The 19,120-nt window shown below is 32.7% G+C and overlaps 2 protein-coding genes across 9 annotated transcripts in view; both read right to left on the bottom strand.

Moving 5' to 3' along the window:
• Positions 1-5,599, bottom strand: part of LOC130806905 (polycomb group protein EMBRYONIC FLOWER 2) — a 28,783-nt gene extending 23,184 nt beyond the window's left edge. For 3 of the 8 annotated variants that reach the window (XM_057672135.1, XM_057672140.1, XM_057672141.1), the window contains exons 1-5: positions 5,293-5,554; positions 4,406-4,514; positions 3,878-4,003; positions 1,523-1,670; positions 428-483 (exon numbers count right to left, since the gene is read on the bottom strand). In XM_057672135.1, coding sequence (XP_057528118.1) covers positions 428-483; positions 1,523-1,670; positions 3,878-3,942 — 269 coding nt within the window. In that variant the 5' untranslated portion in view covers positions 3,943-4,003; positions 4,406-4,514; positions 5,293-5,554. Of the gene's footprint in view, positions 1-427; positions 484-1,522; positions 1,671-3,877; positions 4,004-4,405; positions 4,515-5,292 lie in introns of all 8 variants that reach the window. The other 5 variants (XM_057672136.1, XM_057672138.1, XM_057672137.1 and 2 more) reach the window with 3 other exon arrangements.
• Positions 5,600-8,901: 3,302 nt separating this feature from the next.
• LOC130806344 (autophagy-related protein 3) lies at positions 8,902-15,893 on the bottom strand. Its single transcript, XM_057671374.1, has 10 exons — positions 15,494-15,893; positions 14,024-14,094; positions 12,810-12,926; positions 12,565-12,728; positions 12,070-12,155; positions 11,001-11,052; positions 10,697-10,762; positions 10,088-10,215; positions 9,666-9,771; positions 8,902-9,170 (listed from the first exon to the last, which is right to left on the bottom strand). Exons 1-9 carry the CDS (start codon positions 15,652-15,654, stop codon positions 9,678-9,680), a joined length of 939 nt encoding a protein of 312 aa, XP_057527357.1. The 5' UTR covers positions 15,655-15,893; the 3' UTR covers positions 8,902-9,170; positions 9,666-9,677.
• Positions 15,894-19,120: the final 3,227 nt, after the last annotated feature.

The raw sequence follows: 19,120 nt of genomic DNA, 5'->3' as shown, positions 1-19,120 counted from the left end.
TTCCCATCTTCTCATGAGATTATTTAAGAGATTTATAAATTACAGTTCAAGAAACTTTCATTTGAATAACAATCAAGTATTGCATGGAATTTAGATTGATGGATCCAAACAAGGGATTTACCCATGAGCAAGAAACCCTAAGTTAAACTCTACCATCATTCTACGTATGAAACAACTAGAGTAAAAATGCTGAATTTAAAAGATAAAAATGCAATTTTATAGAAGGAGAAGAAAACAATTAAATAACAATAAAGACACTAATGAACAGTAATACTACCACTACTAGCAGTTATAACAACAGAAAGGTAACAGATAAAACAGCCATAAGAGTGATGGTAAAACCCCTAGAAGAAACAATAATAACACATGATGATGAACATATTTAGTAACTCTTAACTGGTAACAGTATTAGAAGACAACTATATACCTTTTGCGGTGCCTTGCCTGTACTTTGTAATGCAAGCATCGTTGAAGAAATAACGGCTGCAACAAAAAAATGCTTCACTCAGCAATAATCAATTAAAATATATATCATGTATACATGAAAATGAAAATAAACAAGAATATGCGTTTGCTTGACCAATAAGCCTGCTAGATAATAAACTGCAACCTCATTTGAGTTAAAGGAAAAGAACAAAATAGCTGAACTGTGCACAGAACAAAATAGCTGAACTGTGCAACACTTCACAGTTACATAGAGAAAAATACTCAATTGTCCAAACATAGAAGAATTCCACATTCCACGTTGTCTTGTAGCCTGTAGGATGTGTTTTCTTTAGCAAAAAAACTACTCAGGCTACATATAAGAATTATAGAGCAAAATATTGCTCGTATCACCAAATCACTACCGTATTGTCAAGGTTTTTGAGCTATGAAGCTCAGAAATATCACGGCAGTACCATCACCATTGACAGAAAAATCCGTTTTGTGGCATTTTTCGTGACCTTACAGAAACCGCATTTTTTCATTATGCAAGAGTATTCTTTTATATAATATGTTTTTAGAAAGCAAATACGTTTTTCATCAAAAAGCATCACTAAGAATACCAATATCCCTTGCCTCTCTGTATACCAAAAGCCCAAGAATGAACCCCTATGATCCCTGTTCCCAAACTCAAATGTCAACCCCATACTAATACTTATGGGATGTCAAATACGGAAAAGCAAACAATTAAATTACAGAGTTAGCCTTAATCACAGTGTGTTCTTTATAGCCTCGGAACTTGTTTACACAAATTATCATTTGTTAGATTACTTTGCATTCCTCCCCCCCCCCCCCCCCCCCAACACACACACACACACACATAAAGACACAAATTCCAAAACCAATTTATCCTTTGCTTAAACTTGAAAATGTTTTCGCTTCATCAGACTCAATCCCATTGATATCAATCCAGTAATGTCAGTCTAACATTATCATCATTGACAATTAGCTAGCTTAAAAAAGGTTATTATAAAACAAAACATAAAGCTTTAAACAAGTTATAAGAGAAATAGCTATAGCAATAGGATACAGAATTTACATTTCTCATAGCACGACGCTGAAGAATGTTATAAAGTTCTACAGGTCTGCAGTATGCTGATAGACTCTCCTCAGCAGCAACTGCCTCTTCGGTAGATAACTGCACCATAGAATCTTGACGGCACGACTGATCTCCATTTCTGGATTGGCTGTCATCATAAGGAAATTGCTAACTCAAATAAACTATTTGAAAATCACACTAAACTAAAAATTAATGCACAAAGTGGCAATGTTCAAGAGATGCTAAACTACAAAAAAAAAGTAACAGTATCTTCGTCTTCAAAGAGCCCAGAGAGCAAACTGCTATGGACTTTTCGTTTTATGTCACATAGGCAGGAAGGCCATAGAAAAAAAATCAGCATGCAATAAATGTCAAGAAAGTAATGTGTTACAACTCACAAGCTTCTTCTTTTCTCTATATTCTTAAAGGCCTATAGCACATTTAATATCAATCAACAATAAGAAAAGAAACCATCTAATAAAAGCAATTGTTTATTCTCAATGGGCTAAAGATTTATAGTTCTCTAAATTCGAATAATAATAAACTAGATTAAATGTCTCATAAATATATGTGCACTTTTTATTTTTGTGAAGTTACACATTATGTTTGTTGCTAAGGATTAATCAGCAACAACTTTATTAGTACTAATAATGGCAAGGTTGCATATATTTGAATTCCTTAACCTCACCAGGTGGGAGACAATAATTGCATAAGAGTAACAACATGATAAAGATCAAATAAATATATCCCTTTCCTGCAAGTACCCCTAGTTTAAATTAATAAAGAAAAAAGAGCTTCATACAAGAGTCAATATACATTGCGTGATTGTGGTATCCAATGTGGTACATGTAATGTAGGTAGGTCATCTTGCCTGAGTTTGTTGTCAAATTTGGGGCATAGTTTGGAGCATGGAAGGTTAAGAAAACCAAGTCGGTTAAGTTGGGAACTAAGAAGTAATTAGAGTTGGTAAATATCATGAAAATGAAAAAGATCAACATTTTATGCCAACAAGAAACAAAGTGGGTTAGAAACAAGGCCAAAACTATTGTAGGGGAAAGATAAAAATATATTTGTGGTGTCTGAAACATGATGGAAGCAAAAATGAATTTAGTATTATTATAGATGAGCAAACAACTATGGAATAAAGGCTTGCAAAAAGAACAATAAGATCATAAGAGTGAAGATTTTACTAACTCTTGATTACCTAAATTGTCTCATTTGTTTTTTACACAATTTATCGAACACTGCTAATATGTATTTTATTCTTAATTTACGATTTAAAATGCTGGCAAGTTAGATATTTAGGATGAAAAGTGCACTCAATAGAGATGGTTCTTTATAGAGCATCTTCTTGATTTCTGCAAGCCAACCCTTCTTCGCTCTGTTTTTCAAAGCAAGGAAAGCATCTCTCACAAAAAAATGGAGGACCCAGCTCATAGTCGCATACAAAGTTACCCGAAACAAAATTTAAATCGATATAAAAACAAAACAAAAAACAAGATACATTAATTTAGTATTTCAAAAACATAGAAAACAAAATTTGATCCAGTGGAAGCTAAGATAGGGCCATAGTGTTGTTGAACTACACAAATCACAAATAGGATATATAAGCATAACACTAATCATCAAACAACAACCTTGTAACGCAAAAGTTAAACGTAACATAAACAAAACATAGTGCAAAAACAAGGTATCACGACTGTATTGTAAAGATATTTGAATTAACCGCAACCACAACATACGCCGCATTGATCGTGAAATCACTTTCATTGACCACAAAATCCATTTTGCGACGATTACCGTGACCTTGACTAATACCTCATTTTTGTACTACGGACCAAAAGGAAAGAAAAAGGATACGAGAAGTTTTTCCATATTGATGCAAATGAGAAACATTGATTTGTGTTTTGAATTGTGTTTTCATAGACTTTAGTAGAGTTTCGATACGAAAGGTTTGAAATGTGGTACCACTTTTTCATAGAGCTAGACTGCTAGGAATAAGTGCCGAAGAGAAAGAACCCAAGGACTGTAAAGGTATATACGATTCATAGAATCTTCCTCTTAACATGCAACGACAGAGGAAAATTCTTCTCTTCAGAAAACCTTAGTTGGGATCTTTTGGTCACCATGTTCCAACATATTATCTACAAAAGTGATGCTCTTGTTTACTTGTCAAAGATGAGAAAATTAGTCAAGAATATTCATGCTCCTCAAAGAAACTTTAGGAAGCTTATAACACTTTACCAAGCACATGGTTTAGTGAAAACTTGCAGAACCTGTCTCATTAAATGATGTAGAAGTTTTCAAATTTTTCTCTCTTTCAGAAAATTATATAGGCTAAAGATTAAGACTTACTCTAGAGTAAAGAAAGCAGGAGGAAGTCCTGAAGTCAAACAGAAATCTACTAGTCCAGCCACCATGATCTATTGGAGCTTTCTAAATCAGAAAATGCCACCATAAAGAACTGGTGCCTCTAAGCTCCTATAAAGATTAATCATATGTTAGACTGATCAATAGCAATTTAACATAGTTCACTGTTACATACTTAAGTGAATTAGAATTAAGCTAAATTAGATGGATATTGTTCTTAACGTACTGTTGATAAGCAAAGTAAACCAACAGAAGTACAAATCTAACTCCAAAAAGAACTGTAGGGTTTACCAGCATCTACCAGTGAAAGAAAAAATTTTGGCTGCTAAAATGCAAATTCCAATAGTATAGGCCAAAATAAATTCCAAAATTTTTACTATACCCTTTATAACTACCTTATCAAAGTTACTAATCATATCTAACCGCCAAAACAGTAAAGCTAATCATAAGTTTTGCATCACATCGAAATGAGGTAAACACATAACCATGAACGATAATAAAGAGTAGACATACATTGTTTCCCGAGCAACAAGAGGTATTCCCGGCATTCTTGTCTTCTCAAAAATATCTAGCCAAACTTCATAAAGCAGAAGATATTACCAATGAAAATGATGCCCACAGCCTGCAATAAACACAATATCATCAACCACAAAGAAAATTCAAAATCTGCATCAAAACGGTGTTCTATATTTTTTGCTTTCTATAAAGGGAAGAATTGCCAATTAGAATCTAAAATTATATGCATAACACCAGTCATATACCATATATGTACAATAATACACACCTATGATACTTCCAAATTCAAATACAGTCACAATATTAAGAGATTCACAATTCAAAGATATTAGAATAAAATATTTACAATATATGTAAAAAAAAATAATATCCTTGTGATATTATTATTATTATTATTATTATTATTATTATTATTATTATTATTATTATTATTATTATTATTATAGATGCCTTATCTGATCAAATTTGGATATATTTTTCACCATTTTCAAATTAAATTACTGTTAAATGCGTTAGAAACCTTTAAAGAACCCGAAATTTAAAAGTAATAAACCACAATAATACACCCACAAAAAATCATAACTTATAAATTCCCAGACAAGTCACAAATTAATTGGTACAATAAACCCATAAGAACATCCATAAATATCAATTCATACTAGCACAATAATACAATAACCAAATTATCAAAAGAACATCCATAATGAACATCCACACTTTACATTATTCACTCAACAATTATTTAATAGAAAATTCAACTATATCTGGTTTTCTATTAACAAAAGAGTACAAATTTGAACCAAATATTAATTTATTTTCATTAGTAAAAGGGGATGATTAGAATTCAGAAGGGTCAGCAATCAACTTAACAACAAGAAACCTACCAGAGTAAAATGTGATTTCAAATTATTTCTAGAAAAGTCGTAAGGACGTTAAAATGGTAGCAAAAAATTGGGTTAGAGAAGGAAAGAATAGCCAATGATCGATACCCAGAAATTCGCCGACGTTTTGGCAATGGCGGTGTTGATCGGCGAACACTGAGATGAGCCGACCTTTGGACTTTACAGAGTGAAGGTGAGAGAGAGGAGATTGTACATGTCCTCTTTCTTGTTATTTCTTTTGCCTTTTTCATTTCGTTTTCTTTCCATGTTTTTTATTTTTAAAAATTCATTTATTATCGTTAAAAGAGGGAGATAACATTAAAATAATAAAATATATCTTGATTATTTTCAATTTGGATTTATAGGCCCTTATATGAAACTTTTACATTGATAAATTGAAAAACTTTCTTAAGAATTTCATTGCTCAATTGATTTAAGTTGTATTCGATATTTTTAAGATTAAAGATAAGGAAGTGAAAATAGATTAAAATAAAATTGCATAATAAAACTAGAGGAAAATACTAATAAATAATCTAATAAATATAATTTCAAAACCCTGAAAATTTGATGAACCCTGGTAACAAATTAATATAATAAGAAAATTTTCACATGGTAGCATCCGGTTTTCATGAAACGTCAGTGATAACACTTTTGTAAGATTTTTCCACATGATAGCATTCAATTTATACACTATCTAACTGCCGTAGCATTTTCCGTTAAATTCTTGTTAATTTTTGTTTGATTCATCATTTTTTAAGATTTTTCCACATAGTAGCATGTAGTTTTTGCTCTCAAATATTTAATTCACCATTTTAACGTTTAAAATTCACCGATTAATTTATCAATGCCCTTAAATGTTGTAACGATTAAGTTGATATGTATTAGTGCTTAGAATGCACCTTTTGAACTTATGAAATACACCTTTTGAGCTTATAAAATGAGCTTTTTAAATTATTTATTAGTGTTTGTAATGCACCTTTTGAACTTTATAATGCCAATAATTTGAATGAAAATAAAATTGTTACAGGGCGTTGATAAATTAATCGGTGAATTAAACGTTAAAATGGTGAATTAAACATTCAAGAGCAAAAATTGAATGCTACCATGTAAAAAAATCTTACAAAATAATGAATTAAACAGAAATTAACAAGAATTTAACGGAAAATGCTACGGCAGTTAGATAGTGCATAAACTGGATGCTACCATGTGGAAAAATCTTACAAAAGTGCTACCATTAGCATTTTATGAAAGTTAAATGTTATCATATGGAATTTCCCATATAATAATATACACTTTATCTTAATTTATCTTCTGACTTTATATAAGAATTTGACCGCAAATTTGATACAAGAAATTGTGAGATGAAATTTTGGGCATCAAGTTTGGAAGTCTAAATTTTTAGAAAAGAATTTAGTTGAAGGTGTTAAGAAAATTTGAATAAAATAAGATTATTTAACAACTTAATTTTAAAAATAAGTTTCGTGAAAACTTAATTTCCAAAATAAGCGTCCGTATATCTAAACCTAGCCTTGGAGTAAGTCACTATTACTAACAGCGACTTAAAAAAAAATTAACATATTTTTTTTAAGTCGCTATTAGTAACAGCAACTTAATGAATTTTAAGTTTTCAGTTCTCAGTTACTTCCTCATTTCAACCTACGAGATTAAGGAGTTGATCAATTAACCTTAAAGTCGCTGTTACTAACAGTGACTTAAGGAGTTGACTGGTAACAGCGACTTATGACTTTTAATTTTATTTTTTTTTTTGTCTTTCGCTGTTAGTAACAGTGACTTACTCCAAGGCTAGGTTTGGATGTACGGACGCTTATTTTGGAAATTGAGTTTTCACAAAGCTTATTTTTGAAATTAAGTTGTTAAATAATCTTATTTTATTCAAATTTTCAAGGTCTTATAGGTCGCCTTTTATTATAAGGAGTCAAATGAAGATTTGAAAGAGAAAAGGAATAATATGGACAATGTCTAGAAGGGATTCCATATAATATATTTCAAACTTTTAAACATCGGTTGGTGAATTTTTGAAATTGTTGAGCGAAAAAATAAAAAAAAGTAATTAAATAAGCGAAATTTTAAACAAATCCCAAAAGTAAGCGTCCAAACCCCAAAGCTGTGCTTTGGAGCTGTTCGCAGTTATTAACTGCGAACAGCATATAAGACAAACTAGCTGTTCGCAGTTACTAACTGCGAACAGCATATAAGACAAACTAGCTGTTCGCAGTTGGTAACTGCGAACAGTTCAAAAAACACAAAATAATTGTTCGCAGTTAGACTGCGAACAGCAAAAAGACAAAATAGCTGTTCGCAGTTACTAACTGCGAAAAAAAAAAATTTTTTTTTTTTTTTTTTTTTTTTCCTGTTCACAGTTAGTAACTGCGAACAGCTATTTTGTCTTTTTTGACCTGTTCGCAGTTACTAACTGCGAACAGCTCCAAAGCACAGCTTTGGGGTTTGGACGCTTACTTTTGGGAAAAGTTTAATTTATCGCTTATTTGATTATTTTTTTTTATTTTTTCGCTCAACTTTTTCAAATTTTCTCGGTTGGTTGCGTCAACCTAATGCAATTAATTTTCTAAGCAATTTAATTGATCTTTTTAAGGTAATTTGACCGCATTAATCTCAATTATTAGTCAAAAAATGCCTTTAACTTTTTCTGAATAATCTCAATTATTATCGGCCAATTCATTATAAAATAGTCTCAAGTTTACCTATAAACTATTCAATATATTAATTTTTTTATTTATATCTATTGGGAATAACAAATATAATTGGCCGCAAATAAGCGCAAAATTAATAAGTTGGTCAAAATGACTAATTTGTCAATATTTATACTTTTATCATATTTTTTGAGGTGATCTTGAACAATACTCATCACTTTAATAATATATTTTTTGAAAATTAGAAGTCATCAGGCATCGAACATCTTTTAAGACACTCATTAGGAGAGATTGATTAATTTTTCAAAAACCTGTTTTGAGATATTTTAATCCGCATTTCTAAACTTAAAAATAACAATTTTTATATAATAGGCCTTTTGATAACTAATTACAATTGACATAAAATAAATCAGGAAAGAAGACGTATTCACTCAATGAATGATCCAATTCCCTCCACTCACGATTTTTCTAATGAAAGGGTTCATCTTCTTCAATATGAGGTGAGGGTACGTATAAGAGCAAATATCACATTAACACTATATTTCGATAGCAAATTAGAAAAAAAAGAAAGGAATAGAAAAAAAAAAAGAATGGAAAGAAAGAGGTAGGAGAATGCAACTTGTGTTTGTTTGGAGAGAAAAAAAAGAAATGGGAACAAGCTTTCCTAATGTTTGCCTAATTTTATTTCCGAATATATTTAATTATATCTGCAAGTGTTTGCCACTTATTACTGGTCACAAGCCCGAATAAAGGAAGATGAATAGTAGTTAGTAAAAAACCAACACGGTAAAACTTAATCACATCCCATGATCATAAAGCAAAAATCAGTGGAATTAATATTGGTTCATGTAGCTGATCCAAATCTTTTGGAATTAATACTGTCACATTTAATTTATTTAAGAATTAGAACAAGATTAAACTGTATAAACCAGTCATAATCTAACATAAAATAATCACAGGTTTTTTTCTTTTAATTTTATTACTTATCAATCATCACAGAAAGTTTGGCAACTTTTTCATGAATAAGTTTAAGAGTGAACAGATGAAGACTGATAGCGTACACAAACTGTACAGCCAACAAAGAGCAAAGTCAGATAAAAGAGCAGTATTTAGTAAATATGTACAGAAGAGCACAGGTTTGACAATCAATCAGGATGAATGAAGCAAACACATTTTTTGCACTTCTTTCATGTTGTCGCTTCCATTAACCTGAAACACAGGAGCAAACATATTCAACCATGTTTTCAACTTCAACCAGTCCAAAATAATAATATTTAAACTCCATTTAATTACTATTTTTTTTAGTTAAACTAGCTAAATGACTCATAAGCTTATCTTAAAAGCTTATCTAGAACGACATCTATTTCAGTTTTCCAACTAAATGTGTTGGCTATATAATAAAATTTTAATCGTAATAATGAGCCAATAAGTTCAATTTTTCTTTGCGGGTGAGTAATAATGTAGTCTCAACTTACACTAGACAACTGAGATAATTGTGCGACAAATATCACGTCTTGATTAGTTGCGTACTCCAATTCTAAAAAAGATGGTTAATTTCTTCTTATTAGTTTTGTGCAATGAATTCTTCTCCTCTATGTCAAGTAATGAACCGGAATCCCCACATTTTAGCTTTGTTTATGTTGGGAATTCAGAATGTTTAATACAAGAGAAAGAAAGATAATGCTGCTGAATGATTTAGGATACCTGTATGCTGTATCAACTGCTGCTTCCCATGTCAAAATCCATAGTGTAATCGTACTCAATAGTGGGAATAATTGATGCCATGAATTTCAAAAATAAGAAGAGGTACCTACGTAAATCAGCAAGAGATCCAAATATAAGTTTGAGATGAATAAATAACACGTAAACAACGCTTTTGGCTTCAGCACTCACACAACAAAAACCACCAAATTTCCCCCTCGCTAGAGGGGCAAATATCAACAGTTTCTAAAGTGCATGGAACAAAGCCAACAGCGAATAAAGGCCTGGTTCTATCTCTTTGTACTAAAGTGTTTCTAGAAAGTCAACACATGATTAGCACAAATTGTTCATAAAAAATTACTATGATAAAAACTGAATGGTGGCAGAACAAAGAAAATCTCAATTAAGCAAAATGTGAGAATTACTTGTCAACTTCTGGCTCAACCCCACGTGACATCAGTACATCAATAATTTTCTTCATCACTGCACCATGTTTGCACGGATGCACAGAAGCATGCTTTCCAGGCAAATGAGGATGATCTTCAATAGTCACCTGCAGAAATTAAGAATTCACAGCAAATCCTATGTGAAACATCATTCAACAATTGCATCAGAATATATCAGTTATGAGCACCTTAACTCAGAACATGGTATAACTTCAAATATCATTGAATTAAGTGAATCTTTTTTCTCTCCATCCCCACTCTTCCTATAACTATTTAAGGCCTAACCTATCATATTCTGATTACTAGAGCTAGTTCAGTTACATTGGTTGCACTCTGTTAAACAGGACTAGTTCTACATGCTGCTAGAGAGTAAATGGAGAGGCCCCAGAGAGAGGGCCAGACAGACGGTATCAGTCAACAACAAACTAAGAGAAATAGAATATAGCCTTCCATGATAGAACCCCAGATGAATGGACACCAAAAGCTAGCAGGAAAGTTAAATGAGGACTGAGCACAAAAAGAAGGGGCACCTTATGAAAGGAACCATCATCCATCATTCCAAAAAATCAAACAAGCAAAAAATCTCACCGTTTTGTGAGCATGGTCTTGGCTAACATCTTCCAACACAAGCTCTGGTTGCAAAAGCATCCTTGACTACATAAATGAAAAAACATGTTCAAGCATGCATTAGACTGAGCACAGGAGTAGAGAATACCATACCATCCCCCCCCCCCCGCCAAGTCTGCAAGCATCATACTATAATTATTCATGATAAATACGCATACAGTTTCTTTAGAAGAGGTCCAAACCATAGACAGCTCTAAAAGCGCCATAAACAACTAGACGGAAATGTTTGGGAAATACAAAAATGTGAGCAAGACAACTAGCTAACCTCATCATAACCAGTAAGCCATATGCGTGGAGTTTGATAATACTTGTCGTACCTGGAGAATGAAAATCATGTTCTCAGAATCCCCAAAAAGCACACAAGCAAAACAAAATCCAGTTTTTACAACACACCAAAATTCGCTTATACTTGCTTCATGCTATAATGGACCATAAACTATTAACCCTTCAGGATCATGCAAAAATGCAGGATAGCATGACTGCACAACAATGAAAGTGATGATGCAACAGTACAAGTCAAAGAAAAAATGAGCCTATGAGGAAGATACAGCCCAAACAACATGCATAAGTGATGTCATTAGCAACACCGTGCATGATATCTAAGGAAATCTAGAGTCTACAGCATAATCAAAATTAAAGGTAAGAGGAACAGATTGAACAGTGGCAACTTCAAAACAATTTCACAATAATAGGAGCTGCTCATTCTAACAGCCATTGTGATAGAAAGCCCCACCACAAAGAACAATTCATCAATTTTCCAGCTAATAAATTAAAGCAAATTAATAATGAATTTCTAACACCTCTCTAATCTTACAACCACTTATAAAAATAATCCCACGAGTTAAATGAGAAACCAAATCAATCCTACATGTGGAAGTTGCTTACAAAACCAAATTCACAAAAGAAAAGAATCAATGTTACAATTTTCAGTGTAAAATTGTAACTTCATATAGAGCAACAATGCCAAAGCTTTAATTAAAAAGATTGGAAATAAACTGTAACTCATATAATCCACACATTTTAACTTTGTTTTAACAAGTGACTAACAAACTACACAGGTAGTAGCTGATGCTCACGACGATCAATTCTTTTCCAAACAAACAGAATCTATACTAACTTCTCTACATGTAATAAAAAGCAGGGCTATTACTACATTATTTTTCAACAACCACCCTGTATTCTGTCTGAAGACAAGCAGTAGATTATGATATTTACTTATAGTCAATGAATTTTCACATCAACGTTACTTAATCCGGCCTTCAAAAGATGCAAAATACGGAAAACGAATTCATTAGGAAACAATAAATGAACTACTACTAGAGATTACATCTTACGTAATGCTGACATCATATGTACGTGTTCGCAGTATATTTTCATCATCGGGTTCATGAGCAACCAGATATGTAGTTGAAAGAGTTGCCTGCATCAATCAAACAGAATAGTATCAAATTGCTCAGCATTCTGGAGACTCAGAGAGCTACAATAGGTAGCAGTTGCTTTTCACGACAAGAAAATCTCATAGCAGTCAGAGGAAAGTAATTGAAGATTCAAAAACATCAGTTCTACTCCAATCGCAGTAGAATAGTGGAAAAATACCGCAAATCTACCTATATAACCTACTTTGAAACTGCTCTTAGTGTTCACTGATGTGTAGGAAAGACATCATATTAGGAGGATAGGGCATTTTTCCTTAGTGAAAAATCTATCTAGGAAAGCATTCATTATATAATACTATCCCTAGTGTGCATCAAAAGAAAAATCAGACCCAAAACCTCCAAAACTATATTTTTCAATATCATTACTACACAATAAAAAATTGAAAAACTTACAGGATCTTCTTCAATGACATTGTCCTGTCCTTCATATTCGGCCATGTCAGGAATATCATCGTCTTCGCCTCCAAAGTATGAAGATATAGACTGTATGAGTTTGGTTTCCTTGATTTCTAATGACTCCATAGAGGGCAAGTTTTCCTCCTCATCAGGCACAGGTTCTGGAAAAGGTATAGTCTCATATTGAAATCAAAATGAATATTCTATAATCCATTTACTAGGTAGCTAAATCAAACACATACCTTTCGGTTTTCCATGAGTAGCCAACCAGCCATCATTATCTTCATTATCAAGAAGAATTTCTTCTCCAGCAGCTTCATATTCTTCCTCCACAGATGCAGCCCGCCGAAGACAAGGAACTGAAAGGGACACCGTCACATCACAAATTAAGACTTCGTCATCAGATTGTAAGTAAGAAAGAAGCTAAAATGAAAAGAGTAAACCAAAGACCAAAATAACTAGTAATGCAATATGATTGATATTGCTTCCAAGTTCCAATACTCTCAAGACTTGACAATTTGTTCAGTACCCAATTGTATATGCTGGTAATATAAAATGCATTTTTATGTGGTTTTGCCTGTGTCGAACATCAACATCTTGTTTTCTTTCCATCCATTAACACTTTAAGATGTGGTATTAACTGGGAATAGATATTAAGAACAAAAACACGTGTTTGGAAATGAAGTTTGATCACCGTAGAGTGTGGATGTTATTTACTATCTATGCATAATAACATTAGAAAATTGATCCCAACGGTTACCAAACGGGCCACTAAGAGTCTCATTAAGATAAATTGGTAAAGAGGAAACAATTCCTTGCTCAAATACATATCTATTCAACTAATCATATTATTATTGTTTCATAATGCTAGATAGCAATGTGATATATTACTGTTCAAATGTCACTACACTGATACCTGCCACTATAATAAACCAACTCAACAACTAAAAAACCTTCTACTTATCAATTGAACAAATTAAAACATATATATTTTGGATGGAACATGCATTTTTAAGAGAAGCTACATAACATAAGAGTGACTAGAATGATGATAAAAATTTACTTTCATTTGTCAATTCAGAAACACTAAATGCCATAAAAAACATCAAGACTATAATAGATCAACACATTAAGAATCAAACAAACGCACGTGGAAACATTGACAAGGAACAACTATCTTGTAGTAAATACGTGAAAGTGGGAGCACAAGACAAATGAACTTTAGTAATCCATTAGCCAAGCCCTGGCCTTCCATGGGTAATGTGGCAACTTTCTTGAAGTATATGTGCCAAATGTGGGACCAAAAGTCTAAAGAAACATCATGTACAAACAAAATACATGAGAGAAAGATGACAAAGATAATGAAAAACTGTAACAACACTTGCAACACAAAATATAGACTTTGACTTGCATAAATAATGCAATTTAATTAAAAATAATATAGAAATAGCCTAACCATTTCTAGTTATCAAGAATTGTTTCTCAGGCGGTAAGTAAGCCTTCCTTTTGCTGGGCTCACCAGATTCCCTGTCCAAAACAGTGAAGATTTGTAACAACATCTAAAGATACAATAGGTCCTAGGTGAAGCTCAAAGAAGTACCAAGTAGAGAACTGATAACATGCTCAATGCTAACCCTATCTCTAAAAGACAACTCGGATTCATGCAACCTAATGATTGGTCATTACAAAGTAGTATGATCACTCCCATTAGTCCCACAAAAATAATTCAGAAATTATTGAAACTAACTACCATAAAAACACACAAGTTTTCCTTTCATTTTCACAAGTAATAAGGACATATTTTTAGAGCTTACCAAGAGGAATTACCCATTTCCACAAAAAGGTCTAATGAAAAAACAGCTCAAGTCCTCAAACTATCTATCGTAGACTAATTAATCCAAAAAAATTATGAAACTTGAGGGGCACACACAAGCAAATACTTGAGTCCAACTAAGTCGGTAAAAAGTTGAAACTTGAACCCTTGCTTTGAGGTATAATGTTAAATTGAGCTAAACTTAATATGATTGTCAGCATATAATCGAGAAATACGAGGTGCACACACTTCATAAACTAAGGAGATAACATCCCAAAACCATACAACAATGGAAGGGCTCTAGTGACTTAAATAGCGTGCATACTACCATTAATTCATCGATGTGGCGACAAACCATCTCAACAACCTCCACATGTGAAATCTCGTCAAGTTCGCACGTGAGAGTAATCAATTAGGGTATAAATGCCATTTTTTCGGACATACCCTTCAATTTTTATTGGAATGTTCAGCTTCTTGACTAATTCATCATATAACCTCAAAGGCACAACCAAAATGGCCAAGAAAATCATCTTCACACACCGGCAAGCCTTCCTTTTTTGATCTCCTTTTATAGGCAATAAGAACATTCTTAACGCAAAAGGTTGAACCCAACTCATCAGGCAAAAGATTAAGAGAACACTTGACCAACTGCTAAAAGATCTACCAACTAAACAAGACAAAAACTCCACTTCTAACAATTGCACCCAAAAAACCCTTTGAGGCCTCTGCAAATGATTGCAAGAGCTTACAAGACCCAAGTAGCTCCCGGCTCCCGCCTAAATATTGGGATCTGATGTGATTTATGCAACCTTACATTGTGTAATAATAAAAAGGTAGTAATTTAAAACAATTGAATCCAAAATACAATCAATAAATGCATACTACATAGAAATCATATTATCCCCAATCATCAACACACATCAGAACACAATTGCATCCTCAATCACCCATAAGAAATGATCAATACCCATCAATTTCCTCATAACAAATTCAGCAAAAGATTACCGTAAAAGCAAGAAAATATGCAAGTAAAAATAGAAGAAGTCGACAAAAGATTAAATCAAAAAAGAAAGGAAATAGAAAAGGAAAGAGTGAGGAAGTTAAATAACGAACCAAGACCAAGTAGGGCATTTGGTGACGAGATTATCACCAGCGAGAATGAACTCAGAGACAGAGAGAACCCCTTTTTCTTTGAAAGCAGAAACAGTACGAGGTCCGGTAATTCTCTCAACAGTTCCTTTGAAAGCTTCGTGAATCTTCTGTGATAACACCATCGTTCAGGGATTCTTCAGGGAATCTCCTGGGATGGGACTTGGGATTTGAAACTTAAAATTATTGGATTGGAATTGCAGACTGATCAAAGTTGAAGGTCTTGTGAGTCAAGCAACATTTCCAGCTTTTTCTCTTTTTTTTTTTTTTTCTTAATTGCAACGCCAAAGCCTGTCTAAGAATTTGTGTTCAGATAAACTATGCCTTTTTTACGGCGTTGGGGTCATTGAATTTTTGTTTTGTTTTGAGGACTTTGTATTTCGAGCCTTGTTTGGATGAAGATGAAGCGTATTTTCGATGTAAAAGTTGTTGGGGGATATTAATTTAGTCCGTTTAATCTAAGAATAGGAATTATTTTTAAAAAAATATATTTAATTGTACTTATTAATAGAAATAGTAAGATTTACTCCCCTTTTGAGTCTTTTCCTCTATTTACACATTATCTAGAATGAATCATAAAATATCAAAAAATTCACTTTGTCATGGAAATTTTGCCTAAGAATGATCTAGTTTGGGTCATATTTGAACCCCCTCCTTACTTTTCAAATACAACGAAAGTCATTGAAGATAGACAGACTCATAATTCAATTACAATCACTCTTTGAAATTCGGTTGCTATACTTTTTACAGACCTAATGAATAGTACATAATGTACATTAACTATCCATACAAAAATTTCTAAATGGGTGTTTGTGTCTTATTGCTTTCATGCTTAAAGTTGAAGTTGAAACATGGGTCATATATATGAAGAAGCAGCACGTACTAAATGTCACACTATGAAACAAAACACGCCTTACCACTGAGGTGCAACAACCACTAGAGGGCATGATATTATGATGCACAAAAATGTTGACGGGTTCACGGAGTTGGTTGATGGCATAATTGAGCTTTAAGGTTGGATGGTCAAAGAGGAAAGCATCAAAAGGATCTTCTTGGTGATCTACAGTTCATTCAAGATTATGATCGTTCATGCATCCTAGATCATGACGTCCAATGGAGGTGAGAAAGTTGCCAAAACTGGAACATCAGATTGCATATACATGCGAGTCGGACACTTAAGCATCAGGGGGGGGGGGGGGGGGCATCTTTGTTCCTCACAATTTTCTTTTTACTCTGCTCTCTGCACATCAATCTTTGACAGTGTCTTTAATACAAGTTATTTTGTGTAGCCCCACTGTAAAAAAAAAAACCACCACTTCTTTTTTATGATAAAATCATGAAAAATCATACATCTCTGGGAGTATAGAGTAATAAAAGAGAGCATTAAATTGAAATCCTTATGAGAATCCGTAATCCATTATTTTCTTACAATAGTAGTGATGTTTCATCCAACATTCAAAGTATACACATAATTTTGGTGCTCATCTTCTTGCATGGATTGTTTAATTGTTTGCTTCACTTTGTCTACAAGAGATCCATTCATGTAGTGTTTATTGTTTTAGGTTTACCGATCTAAACATTTACATCCAAATTTTATGCTACACCCTTAAGAGATAATGTAGAAGTCTATAAGGTTACACCTACTTAGTATTTACGTTCCATATACAGTATATGATTAGCACATATTCTAAGTTGTAACTCAATGAATAAAGTTAGCAGAACATTAATTAATTCAGCAGTTAAGAAAAGATCTAATAAACAAATGCCCCAACTAAAGCCAATAGTTTAAATCAAAATTTAGTCAAACTGCTTATTTCTAACAGTTTGATAATAAAATGGTGTTTGCTAAAAAAAACATAGGTAATTGATGAAATCATAGGTTGATTCATTCTTTGACATCTAAAAAAGGAAATTAGCAATGCCTATTCACAAGGCAACCACTATTTTGTATTTTGATGATCTTGGTAATTTAGGAAATTAGCAATGATCCACATCTAGGTAATTGGTACAATAATTTTCAGCTAACATCAAAATCCGATAATTAAATGCTCAGACTTCTAAACCCCTTCTTTTTCGTACACCCTTAATTGGATTGGATGCTTCTAACTTATATTGATTTGAAAGAGTATTATTTCATGAGTGAACCTAAAAGATTTTGTAAATTAAATATTTAATTGTTATTGACAATATTAGGTATATGTGGTTTTTCTCAAATGTTTAATTTATTTACTTACACAAACATTTACATTATACTCCTTCCGTTCTTTATCTTTGTCCACTTTGGGTTTTTCACACATATTAAGAAAAATAAAATCTTTTATTGTAGTGGGTATTATTTTAATTAGATAGTAGTGTGAAGTAATGGTTGTATTGGAAATATGAGAGAGAAAAATAAAATTAAATAAAAGAGAAACTTAAAAAAAATATTGCATTAATGTATAAGAAAGAACTGTACAACATGAATTGAGTAACAAACCCACTAAACTTTCCAAATTTTAAAAGTTTTGGAGGATATTCTAAAAAAAGGAGGGAAAACAACCAAAAATCAAAAATTTACATGAGCTTACTAATCTAGAATTTTACAAATATAATTGGCAATTTAGAAGTACATGGATTAAGATATTAAAGGTAGTTAATCATAGATTACATGGATAATTTGAAAAAAAAAAAAAAAAAAAAAACCTTCCAAATTCTGTTTTCAGAGTATATAAACTGTTGTAACATATGAAATCAAAATCACCAACTTCAGTTTTTGAATCAAAACCACCATTGAAACACTGTTGAACCAGCACAGTACCATAACAACATAAAATAACCACCAAAACAGTAGCATAGCAACTGCTGAACCAGAATTACAATAACATCAGTGCATCATTGCCTTCTAATGGCTTCAGGAAGTGAGGATGAGGAACAGGGGACATGGTACTTTGGATCAAATGCATATGATGCAGAGTCCAATTCATAATCAGAAGAAGAACCACAGAACATGGAGGAACAGTAGGCACAACAAACAGATCATCATAAGCCAAGGCTCAGCAATGAGTTAAAGCATCTTATATTTCAAGAAATGTTGTCACTAAAAGTTAGTGACTCACTTCCTCATGGCACATTCAAAAGGATTGCTAAAAAATACGGTTATCATCATAGAACCATAAGAAATTTATGGAAACAAGCAATTCAAACCAAAGAAGCAAACAAGCCATACGTTGTAGAATCAAAATACAAAAACTGTGGAATACAAAAAAGTGGTGGTACTACCAAACATACTTGAGTCTAAACCAATGGGCAATCGTACGTGCATTAGAGATGTGGCAACATGTTTAGACTTGGCCCCGTCAACGGTTTGGAGGTTGATAAAAAGAGGCGAGATAAAGGCACACTCAAATCCATTACACCCGGCTTTAACCGACGCCAACAAAATAAGAAGGGTGGAGTGGATTGAGCCTTATCCAAGAGGACACCATTCAAAGACATCCAATATATAAAGCCATGTACGATTTCATTCACATAGACGAGAAGTTGTTTTATTTAACCAAAAAAAACACAAAGAGTTTATCTAGCACACAAAGAAAAGATCTCGTATAGGGCAGT

This window comes from Amaranthus tricolor, chromosome 2, assembly GCF_026212465.1.
Source record: "Amaranthus tricolor cultivar Red isolate AtriRed21 chromosome 2, ASM2621246v1, whole genome shotgun sequence".
In the NCBI taxonomy this organism is placed as follows: domain Eukaryota; kingdom Viridiplantae; phylum Streptophyta; class Magnoliopsida; order Caryophyllales; family Amaranthaceae; genus Amaranthus; species Amaranthus tricolor.
The sequence above is the reverse complement of the archived record's forward strand: the minus strand, read 5'-3'. Positions and strand labels throughout refer to the sequence as shown.